Source organism: Eubalaena glacialis, chromosome 13, assembly GCF_028564815.1.
Source record: "Eubalaena glacialis isolate mEubGla1 chromosome 13, mEubGla1.1.hap2.+ XY, whole genome shotgun sequence".
NCBI classification, from domain to species: Eukaryota; Metazoa; Chordata; class Mammalia; order Artiodactyla; family Balaenidae; genus Eubalaena; species Eubalaena glacialis.
This window is the reverse complement of record NC_083728.1, coordinates 19,196,401-19,209,384: the sequence shown is the minus strand read 5'-3', so window position 1 is coordinate 19,209,384 and position 12,984 is coordinate 19,196,401. Positions and strand designations below refer to the sequence as shown.

Here is a 12,984-nt window from a genome sequence, read left to right as displayed (position 1 = left end):
AAGCCCTGGTCCGGGAAGATCCCACATGCCGTGGAGCAACTAAGCCTGTGCGTCACAGCTACTGAGTCTGCGCTCTACAGCCCACAAGCCACAACTACTGAGCCTGTGTGCCACAACTACTGAAGCCTGTGTGCCTAGAGCCCGTGCTCTGCAACAAAGAGAAGCCAACACAATGAGAAGCCCGCGCACCACAACGAAGAGTAGCCCCTGCTCGCCGCAACTAGAGAAAGCCCGCGTGCAGCAACGAAGACCCAACGCAGCCAATAATAAATTAATAAATAAATAAATAAAATAAATAAATAAAAATTAGTGACAACACCAAAAGCCAGTGAAGATGAGGAGAAAGTGGATCATTCATACATCACTGGTGGGAATGTAAAATGGTACAGCCACTCTAGAAAACAGCTTGTCAGTTTCTTGAAAAATATTAAACATATAACTACTACATGACTCAGCAATTATACTCTTGGACATTTACCCCAGAGAAATGGAAATGTAAGTTCACACAAAATCTGTACGCAGATGTTTACAGAGGTACTTGCAATAGTGAAAAACTGGAAACAACCCAGATGTTTTTCAATGGATGAAGGGTGAAATACTACTCAGTGATAAAAAGGAATGAATTATCATTACACTCAACAATCTGGATCAATCTACAGGGAATTATGTTGAGTGACAAAAGCTAAGCCCCAAAGGTTACATACTGTATGACTCCATTTATATAATATTCTTAACATGACAAAACTACAAAAGTGGAGAATAGGTTAGTGGTTGCTAGGGATTAAAAAGGAGGTGAAGGTAGGAGGGATGTAGATGTGGCTATAAAAGGGCAACATGATGGATCTCTGTGGTCGTGGAAATGTCCTGTATCTTGATTCTATCAATGTCAGCATCCTGCCTGTGATACTGTATCATAGTTTTGCAAGATGTCCCCCTGGTGGGAAACTGGATAAAAGGTACACGGGATCACCCTGTAATGTATCTTACAATTCCATCTAAAATCTACAGTCACCTCAAAAGCAAAAGTTTCATTAGAATAAATGGGCAACGCAGTCTGTGAGTTGACAATTTTTACAATAAAATGTTGGGGAAAATGCAATGCAACTGCAGCAATGCAATCAAGTTCCCAAAGACCAATGTACCAAGATGGAGATTTCTCTCTTGATATTAAAGATCGTGTGGATTACAAACACAGCACATGTGACTCACCATTTGTTTCTGGAGGCCATCTACTTTGTCTTCTGTATTGTCTTCTTTATCTGTGTTGCCTCTAAATAAAATTAAAAAAAAAAATAAAAAGCATCACACACCACCTAGGAGCTATTTTGCAACTAGGATGCTTGCATGAAAATCCCCCAGAATCACTGACCAAAGAGAACATTAGTAGATCCCTTTCCCCACAGGCCTCAAAATCTTGGTTTTTCCAGTGTTACAACTTCTACAAGCAACGACTTCCACTCAAATGAGACTTCAGCACGAGACTCATGATCTACTCAGGCAAGTTCAGAGGCCGGCTATTCAACAATGATGCCATCTTTAAAAAGGTAATTACTGCCCATCAAGAACTGTCTGAATAAGCGGCTTTGATAAAAGAACAGAGTCTAGAGGCTGAGAGCCATGCAAACTAAGAGTCCTGATGTGCCGACCCCCAGATCCCACAGTAGGATGCCACAGATGCAGAATCGCTCCTCACGTCTAGCAGCCGTCACTTCCTTGAAAGGGAGCTCTGCTGTGCCTGCTGAAGAAGGACACTGCCCTCTGGACCATCAGCTGCTCGCCCCTAGATTAGCTGCCTAATGTCGTCTCCCTTGTGAGCTTAACTACTGCTGATGCCTACCTGTTTTTCACGATCCCTGGTAAAATCAACTTTGAAGGATTCCTGTCTCAAATATTCTTCTCTCTGTTGGTCAGGTCCTGGGGGCAGAAGGAGCCTCCTACCTTCATTGCTTAACCACAGAAAGAACAGCCACCCCCAAAGATATAAGCTGTAAGCCACATTCGGGTACCTCCCCCAGGTGGTGTTTTCCCTGACCCCGTGTGCCCAACATTAACACCACTGGTCCTTTGGGCATTTGTTAGTATCTCTCTGAATGCATCTTTATTATCTTCGGGGCAGAGAACGTTATGATAGCTAGGGTGTTCATCAGGAGCTAAGGACAGATGGAAAATGCATTTCATCCTTTTCTCAGCCTTAGCACATGGTTAGGGGGCCTGGCATTGTGTACCCTCATGTCCAAGCTTGCCCATGGCCCTAGGAAATGCTACTTTTGGGGGGAAGATCAGGCCAAAAGCTTACCAAACACAAGCTAAGAGATATATGTGATTTTTTCCAAATATATATATATGAAAACCACAGCTTTTCGCTATTTAGCTTTCCTATGAATTTACACATTTTGGAGTTATGCCCAAAGTAATTAAAACTCGACAAAGGGGACGCTTCCATACGTTTTTGCACACAACCCAGTGACAAGACCTGAATGCCATGGCCATCAAGCAGTGGCTCCTAAGTCCACCTTACTCATGGACCATGAAATCTTTAAATAACACTGGAATTTCATCTGAGGCACTTCAAGGTTGGGAAGCCTGAACTTGCTGTACCGCTTCTGAACTTTCTGCCAAGTATGAGAAGTTATGAGAGGTCTGAATTCTTCCTTGAGAATCCTCTGACCAGACGAGCCTGATTAAAGAGTAGGCAGGATGGTGGGCAGCTTGGGGAACTCAGGAAAGACAGGAACTGGTATTTGGTTCAAAGTGTCTGGGATTCAAGGGAAAAGCTTGAGGCATCGTAGGATGTAACCAAAGCAGCAATTTTGGAAGGCAGTTCAGGTTTAAGGGATATGCCAGACCGTGAGGAAGAGACTATTAGCATGCTGGATGTATGCGGTCAGAGATTTGTGGTGCGACAAGTCACACTGTGGTTGGCCCATGAAGCTTCTCACCTTTCGGGAATGTCTGAGGTTCCATCTGTAACACCCTGCTCTGCAGAAAGGGACTTCTCATCTGGCATCCCAACCTTCTCCAGGAAGCAAAGTGCTGGGTCTGCTCTCATGGCATTGTACCTCTCGTAACCTGATCAGGGGTAATGAGGAACAACGAGGTCATGTCAGAATTCACAAGATCTGCCTTGCGCCCTAGACAGTCATTTTGTTTCCCTTATTAAATAAAAAGCAAAACAAACAAACAAAAAAATACTGATTTAAAAATAACCGGATCCTGTAAGATTTCCTGTCAGGGGAAGATCCTTGCGCTAAAGTGGACACCTTTGAGGAAGTAGTGCTTGCCCCAAAATCAAAGCTGATGTAAATATTCTGTGTCCGTGAAGACACACAAGATACAGATAAAATTCCCACTTGTTTGCGTCTTTTGGACAGCAAGGGAATCAGGCAAGCTGGTTTTGCAATTTCTTCCCCTCACCAACCCCCAACTCTGGACACCCTATTATCTTGTCATCTCATGAACAGGCCTAGTTTTCTTATGGTCCAATTTTATCCCATGTGTTAGAAAGGGAAGCTGAGCAAAGTAATGGATGCAAAGGATGAAATATAAAGAGGACTACTGTGATTGTCGATTGGATTAAAACAGACCCGTTCCCTCTATATTCACAAACTCAGTATGAAATCCTAATCTACTGGCCAGGGCTTTGGAACTGCCTCTCACCATATCCCCAGAGTCAAAAACAGATGGAGGATTTCTGATCCAGAATAGAGACCTCAGACAGAAGGCAAAACAATGAAAAAATATCCCTTTTAATTTGATAATGCCATGCACGACAATGTTATTTTATTGTATCTAATGTAATCCTATAATGAGACAGGAGTATTTGGTCACAGCTAATGTCATATCGAACTATTTTGGGGGAAACTCCTTCATGATCATCAAAACCCTTTCCATGTTGCCCCTAACTAAGTCAATTTCTAGCTCTGTAGTATGTACAGAGAGACCCCATCACAGGTGATGTAAGATGCTGTACCTAAAATGAGTACCGGCTTGGCTGCTAGTAACAGACTTGATTTTACTCTGTTGGGTATGTCCCTTCTATATTGGTTTTTGTTCTGATATCACTGTTGACGCTGTTCTAGCCCTCACGTGTAGGCAGCACCTGGTACTTTTTATCTGAGGAGCTGCAGGTACTTGTATCTTTTAATTCAAAGTGACATTTCTGCCATCTCCATGACAGGTGCTGCCTGCACGAGGCATATGGCAGGAGAAACTGGTGCCTTATGTTCTTCTTTATTCACTTATTCCTTAGGGCAATTGTTTGATTACCGTAAGCCTCTCTCATGAGACTGTGGGCTCCCCAGGGACAGAATCTGTATCTGTTTTTACTCATCATTATACATTCAGTACCTGGCACAGGGCCTGGCACTGTACACACTCAACAAACCGCTGACTGGATGTGTCACAGTTTGGCCCAGACTCTCTTCCAATAATCACTATAGGAAGAACCATTCTCACCCTCTCCCCATGGTCTGCCTCAGCTCACATCACAACAGAAATGCCCTCCATGCTCCTGCTGTCTTGAGGACGTGCCTGCCATCGTCTCTACCTGCCCCCTCCCCAGGAAAAGAGGGATGCTTTATCTCATAGCTGAGATGGTGAAAGCTTCCTCCTCTGACCCTTTATCATGGAGGGAGGTTAACTGTCCATGAGGGTCCTGCCCTCACGCATGCTGCGCTGGACAGGGCTTGAAGCAGGCCGGTCCCTCCAGGTGCCTACTACCTGGCTGAGTCTCTGCTCTGCAGACTTCTTCTTGTCATGTGCAGGCCTGAAGTCTAGACAAATTCGGCATTTCTATTTCTCAACCAGCTATGAAGCTGGAGGCGAGGAAGAGTGATTGACCCAGTTCCCTAGAAAACCCTAACAACTGTCCTCAACAGAGAGTAGTAGGAGCTGTAATAGCAACATAAAGACATAAATAGTAGAGCAACAGGCGGCATAGGCTGCTTGCCTCTCTCCACTTAGTCTAGAAGTTCCTCTATGAGAATATGAACAGAAATACTAAAATCCATAGCCTGATGAGTATTTCATAAATCCAGGCCGCCCTAGAGGGGTGGCCGCCATTTCTTAATGCAGTCAAGAGCATCATTCAGAACAGACTGGCTGCAGGGCCCTTCTTGCTGTAAGCGGAAGCTCCAGCCAGTTCTTCGACGGTGCTCAGCTCGGAGATGCAACCGGGGCTTTGGACTTCTGATCTAAGCAGGGTCACAGCAGGCTATGTCTGGGGTGGAATAGAAGATCCACAAAACCTTGGATGATGAACAGCTGTGTATTTCTTAACAAAGAAAATGACTGCAGCTCTGCAGCTCATACTATGTCTCCAGGGCAGGGAGGCAAGGCAGAGAGAGCTCCTGATAGAACCTTGAAAAGTAAACACCAGACAGCTTGGCTCTCTGAAAATACCACATCTCCATCGGCCGCTGGGTATCTGGGAGTTTGTCACCTGGTAAGACACGTTGTGTGGGTTTGGTTATCCTGTGGAGAGGGCTGTTCCGTGGGGTGATGAGGTGTGTTACCCGGGTGAGGACAGGTCTGAGCCTAGGCTCACAGAATGTCTGCCGGGTGCTGACCAGCACCCTGCCAGGAGCAGGATCTGATTTGGACAACGCAAGACGCCAAGGAGGATGGGCCCACGGAGCCAAGCACAGGCATCTGTCCAACCCAGCCTAGGTTTGACTCCAAGGTCACTGTCCAACTTCACGGGTCTGGTCCCATCCAAGAGTGAGCCAGTCTGCATGTGTGGCTTAACACCAGTCCCCCAGCACTGGGTACAGAGGCTAAGTCTTCCCCATCTTTACAGCGTGTCTGCTAAGCTCATCACATTACACCAGGTACTTCAGGCACTGCGTGCATCACCTCCCCGGCACCTGCCCCCCACCTCTGACCCTGAATACCAGAGCTCACTCAACTGGGAGAACCTGAACGGAATGGGTGATGCACCGTCTTCAAGTCTCACAGGCGCGCTCAGGAAACACTTAGGAATTATTAACTTGCAACCCTGCAAGCTGCTTCACTGAGCAGAAGAATTTTAGATTTGGAAGTAACCTTAGATATCATCAGATTGACTCTACCATTTCTGATAAGAGACTGGTTCGTTGTGCTTCACGGAGAGGTCACATGGTTTCTCTTCTCATTTCAGAGCTGAGTTCTAGCCCTGCACTGTCCAGCAGAGGAGCCACACATGGCTAATGAAATTTGAACTAATTAAAATTACATAAAATTAAAAATACAGTTGCTCAGTTGTATTAGTAACATTTCAAGTGCTCAACAGCCACATGCGGCGAGCGGCATCCGCAGAGGACGGCGCAGAAACAGGATATTTCCATCATCAGTAGTAGTTCTAGTGGACAGCATCGCTTTAGCCTAACCTCAGTGGTTTTAAAATTTTTAATTGAGTTATAGCTGATGTACAATATTATGTTAGTTTCAGGTGTACAACAGAATAACTGGACATTTAAATACATTATGAAATGATCACCACAGTAAGTCTAGTAACTATCTGTCCCCATACAAAGCTAATACAGGATTACTGACCATATTCTTTGTGACTTACTTTATAAATAGAAGTTTGTATCTCTTAATCCCCTTTACCTATTTTGCCCACCAACCCACTTCCCTCCCCTCTGGCAACCACCATTTTGCTCTCTGTATCTATAAGCACCTGCTTTGTTTGTTCATTTGTTTTGATTTTTAGTTTCCACATATAAAGTGAGGTCATGTAGCATCTGTCTTTCTCTGCCTGACTTATTTTACTTGGCATATTACTCTCTAGGTCCATCCGTGTTGTTGCATATGGTGAGATTTCATTCTTTTTTATGCTCAAATAATATTTCATTGTATATATATACCACATCCATTCATATGGATATCCATCCATATCCATTCATCCATTGATGGACACTTAGGCTGCTTCCATATCTTGCCTACTGTAAATAATGATGCAATGAACCTATCTTTTTGGATGAGTGTATTTGTTTTCTTCGGGTAAATATACAGAAGCGGAGTTGCTGGACTGGATGGTAATTCCATTTTTAATTTTTTGAGGAACCTCCATGTTGTTTTCCAGAGTGGCTGCACAAATTTGCAATCCTGTCAAAAGTACATAAAGGTTCCTTTTCTCCACATCCTCGTCCACACTCGTGCTTTGCTGTCCTCTGATGCTTGTGGGTCCCCAACCTGGGGGTGTGGGTCCCAGGCTAGACTGCACCTCCGCCTTTCCTACCCATCTTGTTGTGGCTCCTCCTTTACGTCTTCATTTGGGGAACCTCTTTCCTGCTGGTCCTCAGGTCATTCTCAGAGACAGCTACTCTGTAAGCAGGTGTAATTCCCATGTGCCTGTGGGAGGAGGTGAGCTCAGGGCGTTCCTGCTCTGTCATCTTGATTCTGACTCCCTTTCCCCAGTGGTTTGATAAAGGGCTCTCAACAGCACCAGAGCCTCCCAAAGCCTGCATTTGTTAACACCAGAATCTACGTTTTGAAGGGATTCTTCATTAAAATAGGTACACGCATGGTTGTTACATAAATATTGCAGGTTGGCCTGCAATTGTTGAAGAATTCTACTCATAGGGCGTGTGTTAGAAAGACAGTTAACCTTCCAAAGGCAGAGGAATAAGTGACAGTGAACAGCACCAAGCACCTGTTATGCACTAAGCACATGTGGGCACTAGGCCGCCCACCTACACTGTCTCATTTAATCTTCAAACAACTCTCCAGGTAGGTTGTCTTGATACTCTCCCCAGTGTACAGGTGAGGAAATAGGTCAGAGAAGTTTATGACTTGCCCAAGGTCACACATTTAGTCAGTGGCAGAGCTGGCAGTGAAAGCCAAGTACACCTAACTCTTCCCACTTTAACCCCTGCTCTCCAGTTCAAAATTCTGGCTAATTCACCTGGCAGGGAAGGTGTGTATTAGGCACATTACAGTGGATATTATCTGGGACTTTCAATATTCATTTTAACAGTTGGCTGAAAGCAAGGGCAGGTAGTTAGAACAAGGCCAGAAATGAAGAAACAGGACATTTATTTCAGTTTTTCCAAGCTATTCAAAAACCTCTCTCAGTCCCCTTTGGTCTCTAGGTTACCACATTTAAAAAAAAAAGATGTCTATGCCATCTACTATTCTTGGATTTTTATACCAGTAGGGCAAAAAATACATACTAGGAATATGTAGATTAGCTAGAATGACCTTAGAATTCTGCATACATGTGACATGCTAAAACCTAACATTTCCCCCATTTATTTACTGCTTTACTCAAGAAACCCTGGGGCCTACCACGTGACAGGCACTAGGCCAGAGGCTGGGACTGTAAAAGTGAACAATCCCACGCACAATGGTGCGGTGAGGCTAGTGAGGAAGATACACACTGAACAAAGCCCTTGTGGCCACCCTTTCAAAGTGCCTCATTGATACTTACATTTGCTATATTTTCATGACTCACACATTCATCCGGCCAAATTTCTGAGAGGACAGAGGTGAGGCTCTACTTTCTAAGGGAGACATGCAACAGGCCTATGGAATTTTTCAGGAAAGAGAAAATATTCACTGAAATACTCACCATGTTTGAACACGCCAATCAGAAGCGACTTGTCGGCCTCGGCATCCCACCAATCCACTGGGATCTCCACGTAGTCGATGTCGGGCAGAGGAACGTCCAGCTCCCTGTGGAAGGAAGGGCGTGGACTCAGAGTGCCTTCAACACAGACAGAAAGCAACACAAGAGCTCCTGGCCTGAACCCTCGTGCTAAGCCACATCCCGAGCTGCACGCTTAGAAGTAACAACAAATGAGAGGACTCAGATAGCTGGGGGCCAAGATATCTTAACCAGGGCTCTGCCCCTGGTTTACAGAGGGAGCTACATCAGCAGATGTACTTGGTGTTCAGGCTCCACTCAGACTGAATGATGCAGAATCTGAAAGCACCTCGTGGAGAATGCACAGTCAGCCAGCCTGGGGTGGGGCTATGGGCTCTACACGTGTCAGGTGGTTCGAATGTGCCTCTTCGGTTGACAACTGCGGCAAAAGCCAGCAATAGGTTGGTTATGTGAAGGCAGAACACCCCTTCTGACTTCATACATGATACATGCATTCAGGTGTCTGAATTCATACATGATCAAATGCTGCAAAGTGCCCAAATCATCTTGATGCAACCTTTGGAGACCCCAAGCACTATGCGAGAACAAGCTAGTCTGCACTGCTACACGCGGGGTATGAAGAGAGCCTTTCAGAGGCTAGCAGCCACAGTAGGAGGTGCTTCCTGGTGAGGGTCTGCTAACGGTCTGCTGGGTAAAACTTCTGGCCAAAGGGATGCACACAGCTCACCCCAGGGAGCAGACATGGAGGCATCAGCCCCTCTCTGAGTTTCTGTCCATGTTTTGAGAGCTCACATGGACCCTTAGCTGACTGGCTTTACTTGTCTGAGCACCGTCCTTACTCTTTTGAAGGCTCTGGGGTTTGGGGGAGAACATCCATCTGGATGGCTCTTCCCTCCCACCTCCCAGCTGCCTGGGATGGTGCCTCTGCAATGTTGAAGTTTCTTCTTCCGTCAGGTTCTTCTTGCTGTGACACGGGGCTGCCTGCCCCTTGCCAGGCCCAGCTCTCCCTGTGGGGATGGGGCTCCCTGGCCCCCACCTCTCCAGGCAGTGCTCCTATCTGGCTCCACCTCAGGGCCCACTGCTCTGCCTGCGTGGTGCCATGGGCTGAACAACTTTTTGGGGGTGAGCTGTGATTCATTCCTCATGGCACTTTCTGCACAATAAGATCTACATGGGACCAGTGAGAGCTAAGATTCAGGAAAGCAGAGGGAAGGAGGGAAGCGCGGGAAGGGGCTGGGCAATGGACCTACTCGCTCCACGTTCTACTAACTTCCCTCCATCTACGCATCTAAGAAAGCACATGACGGGGATGAGTAAATTCAGATACATTACTTCTGTCCGGTAACACTGGATATAAATAAGCAGGTTAAATTCTGCTGCATACACATGACTCACAAATTGAACCTTTTTACCAATACACCCAACCTCCCTATCTTTACTAGAAATGCCCATAGTAACTACCAAGTAGTAACAGTCAATGTGATGACTGGTCCTAATTACAAAATGCCTCATGGGTAGGACTGTCATTGCCTTTCACCTCTCTCCTTCTTTAGTGCTCCTGTGACCACTAAAGCCATTAGCACTGCCCAGTGGAAAGTAAGAGAAAGAAGAAACCACGGACCCAGGGAATCTCAAAGCACAGTTCAAATACCAACACTTGCTATGTCCCCTGGGAACAAGCAGCGTTGTAGGGGCCAGAGCAAACTGCCGATCTGGGGAAGGTGAAGGAGGCCGTCTGGGGATCCCACTTATACACTGTGACTTCTGACAGTCCAATCCAGTAGTAGCTGGGGGCTCAGCAGCCTCATTCCCCCAAATCCAGGGATATTCCCACAGGATTCTACAGCTTTGGAAACACTAGCTTGCAAAACTAAGGCACAACACATCAAATGGTGACAAAGTATTAGTAATACGACTAGCAAATAAAGGAGAACCACTCAAAGGTAGAAGAGGACTAAGGCCAAGAGTGGGATTCCAAGTAAAGCGTTTAGTCTACACCTGTTGGATCAGTCACTAATATCTATCCAACAATGATTAGTTAAGGTAGAGAAATGACTGCTTTAAAAGCAATTTTACAACATTACTGGGAGAAAAAAAACCCAACTAAGAACCTCACCAAGAGCTGTGTTTTTAAGCAGCTGTTTTCTCCTTTATTTCACTCGTAGATGATCTGGCTGAATCATCCTCATTCTACCTGCCTGCTCTACCACGAACTGGTCCTGGGTGGGAGGGAACACGGGCCTCTTGAAACACAGGCAGGTTTGTCCATTTCCATCAATAGGCACTTTACGGCAATTCTTTAACACTGGGAGCTAAGCTTGACCTGTTTTACCTGGCCGGAGTTCCTTCAAATGCTTTATCCGCTGCTTCTCCCAGTATTTCAGCTTTTAGGTAGTACAGCATCCGGACTCGCAAAAGTACCCTATGATACATGAACACAGTAATGAAACACATTAGAACCCATAAGCTGCCTGTGAACTGCCATCCCCAAGCTGACCCGGGGGAATTCCGGGCGCTCCCAGGTTGTTAGGGCTATGAAGTTATATATGAGAAAGCACTAGAAAAAGAAAACACTAGGTATTAATGGCAGAAATTACTGTGATATCTCCATTTCACTCAAGAAAACGTATCTCACCAGTCATCTGTTAAGGTCACCCTGTGGGCGTGGGAGGTGAGGGAGGGGAGGTGAGGGCAGCACAAACAGCATCCCACCTGGTCCTTAAGAGCAGCGGTCCCCAACTTTTTTTTTTTTTTTAAAATAGATTTATTTATTTATTTATTTATTTATTGGCTGCACTGGGTCTTCACTGCTGCATGCGGGCTTTCTCTAGTTGCGGTGAGCAGGGGCTACTCTTTGTTGTGGTGCGTGGGCTTCTCATTGCGGTGGCTTCTCTCGTTGCAGAACACAGGCTCTAGGCGCGTGGGCTTCAGTAGCTGTGGCTCACGGGCTCTAAAGCACAGGCTCAGTAGTTGTGGCGCACAGGCTTAGCTGCTCCGTGGCATGTGGGATCTTCCTGGACCAGGGATTGAACCCACGTCCCCTGCATTGGCAGGCGGATTTTTAACCACTGCACCACCAGGGAAGCCCAGTCCCCAATCGATCCCTGGCACCAGGGACCGGTTTCGTGGAAGACAATTTTTCCATGGACCCGGGGGGTGGGGTGTGGGATAGTTCAGGCGGTAATGCGAGCGATGGGGAGCGGCAGATGAAGCTTCCCTCGCTCGCTCCCTGCTCACCTCCTGCTGTGAGGCCTGGACCACTACCAGTCTGTGGCCTGGGCGTTGGGGACCCCTGCTTAAGAGGGCTTACGCTGTCCACACAGCCACAATGACCTCTCAGGCAGAGCTGCCTTCCAAGAGGCTCGTTACTAGTTTCCGAGTTTAGTGACGGGTGAGGTTATGTTGAATGGTGCTGTTTTCAAATAGTTTCACTGGCACAGTTATATGTTACATGAATATTTTAAAGTCTTTTTCATGGCGATACTGCCAGAGAGCAATCCCGTCTTCTCTCCTGTGATTCGGCGTGGATCACACTCAGGCTTCATGGGAATGCCCCAGCATGTTTGAGATGAGGCAATTAAGTATTTGTTGGGCAACTGGTGTGTCCTGCACCGTGCTGGTACCGTGAGTATGTAACACAAGTAAACGTTAGTTTAACCTTGTTCTTGAGGAGCCCTCAACAGTCCAATTGTGAAATAAGGCCAGCCACAGAAGAATCAGAGCACAGCAGACGGCCGTGGCGTGTTAGGGGCGGGCGGCTTAAGGTATGCAAAACACAGAGTGAAAGCCAAGGACAGGCACAGAGAAGCCCACCACATCTGAGGAGATGCTGCAGTGAGGGTTACAAGAGTACCTGCCACTGTGTTGACACCAGGCAAGAGTGAAGGCGAGCTACTAAAGCAGAAAGAAGCCCGTTCACACGTACTTCTGTAGGAACTGATCTCCATGTAAGTTGTTTAAAAAGAGCGACGAGAACACAAACAGCACATAAAGTACATACTACTTTAGAGAAGGTAAGAGGCGGCTGTGCGTTCCCACTGCTGGGCCCTGCACAGAGCATCTCTGGAGGAACCCAGTTAACGGTGGTCGCCTCTGGAGAGGGAAACAGGGGCGCTGGAGTGGGAGGAAAACTTACTTTTGACAAAAAATATTTGTTAACACGTGCATGTATTACCTATTCAAAAGGTGTTTAAATAACGAAGGGTTGAGGCCTCTAAAAAAGCACAGTTTCTTAGATCTGGGTTGAGAGTGCCACTGTGGGCTTAAGTTGTAGGTGGCAACATAAAAGCTCAAACTTTTAGATGGGAAAGAACCCTTACTTTCCTGCCATACCATTCCTTACCTCAGCTGTCAATCAACTCAATTTCGAGATGTTTTTTCAAAGCTCAGAGAATGAG

General features: G+C 46.3%; 1 protein-coding gene across 2 annotated transcripts in view; it reads right to left on the bottom strand.

The window, feature by feature from the left end:
• The window catches only part of CHD6 (chromodomain helicase DNA binding protein 6), a 223,939-nt gene that overhangs the window by 44,235 nt on the left and 166,720 nt on the right, over positions 1–12,984 (bottom strand). For both annotated transcript variants that reach the window (XM_061209614.1, XM_061209613.1), the window contains exons 24-27: positions 10,920–11,009; positions 8,552–8,655; positions 2,940–3,069; positions 1,210–1,270 (exon numbers count right to left, since the gene is read on the bottom strand). In XM_061209614.1, the coding sequence (XP_061065597.1) occupies positions 1,210–1,270; positions 2,940–3,069; positions 8,552–8,655; positions 10,920–11,009 (385 nt within the window). The remainder of the gene's footprint in view (positions 1–1,209; positions 1,271–2,939; positions 3,070–8,551; positions 8,656–10,919; positions 11,010–12,984) is intronic.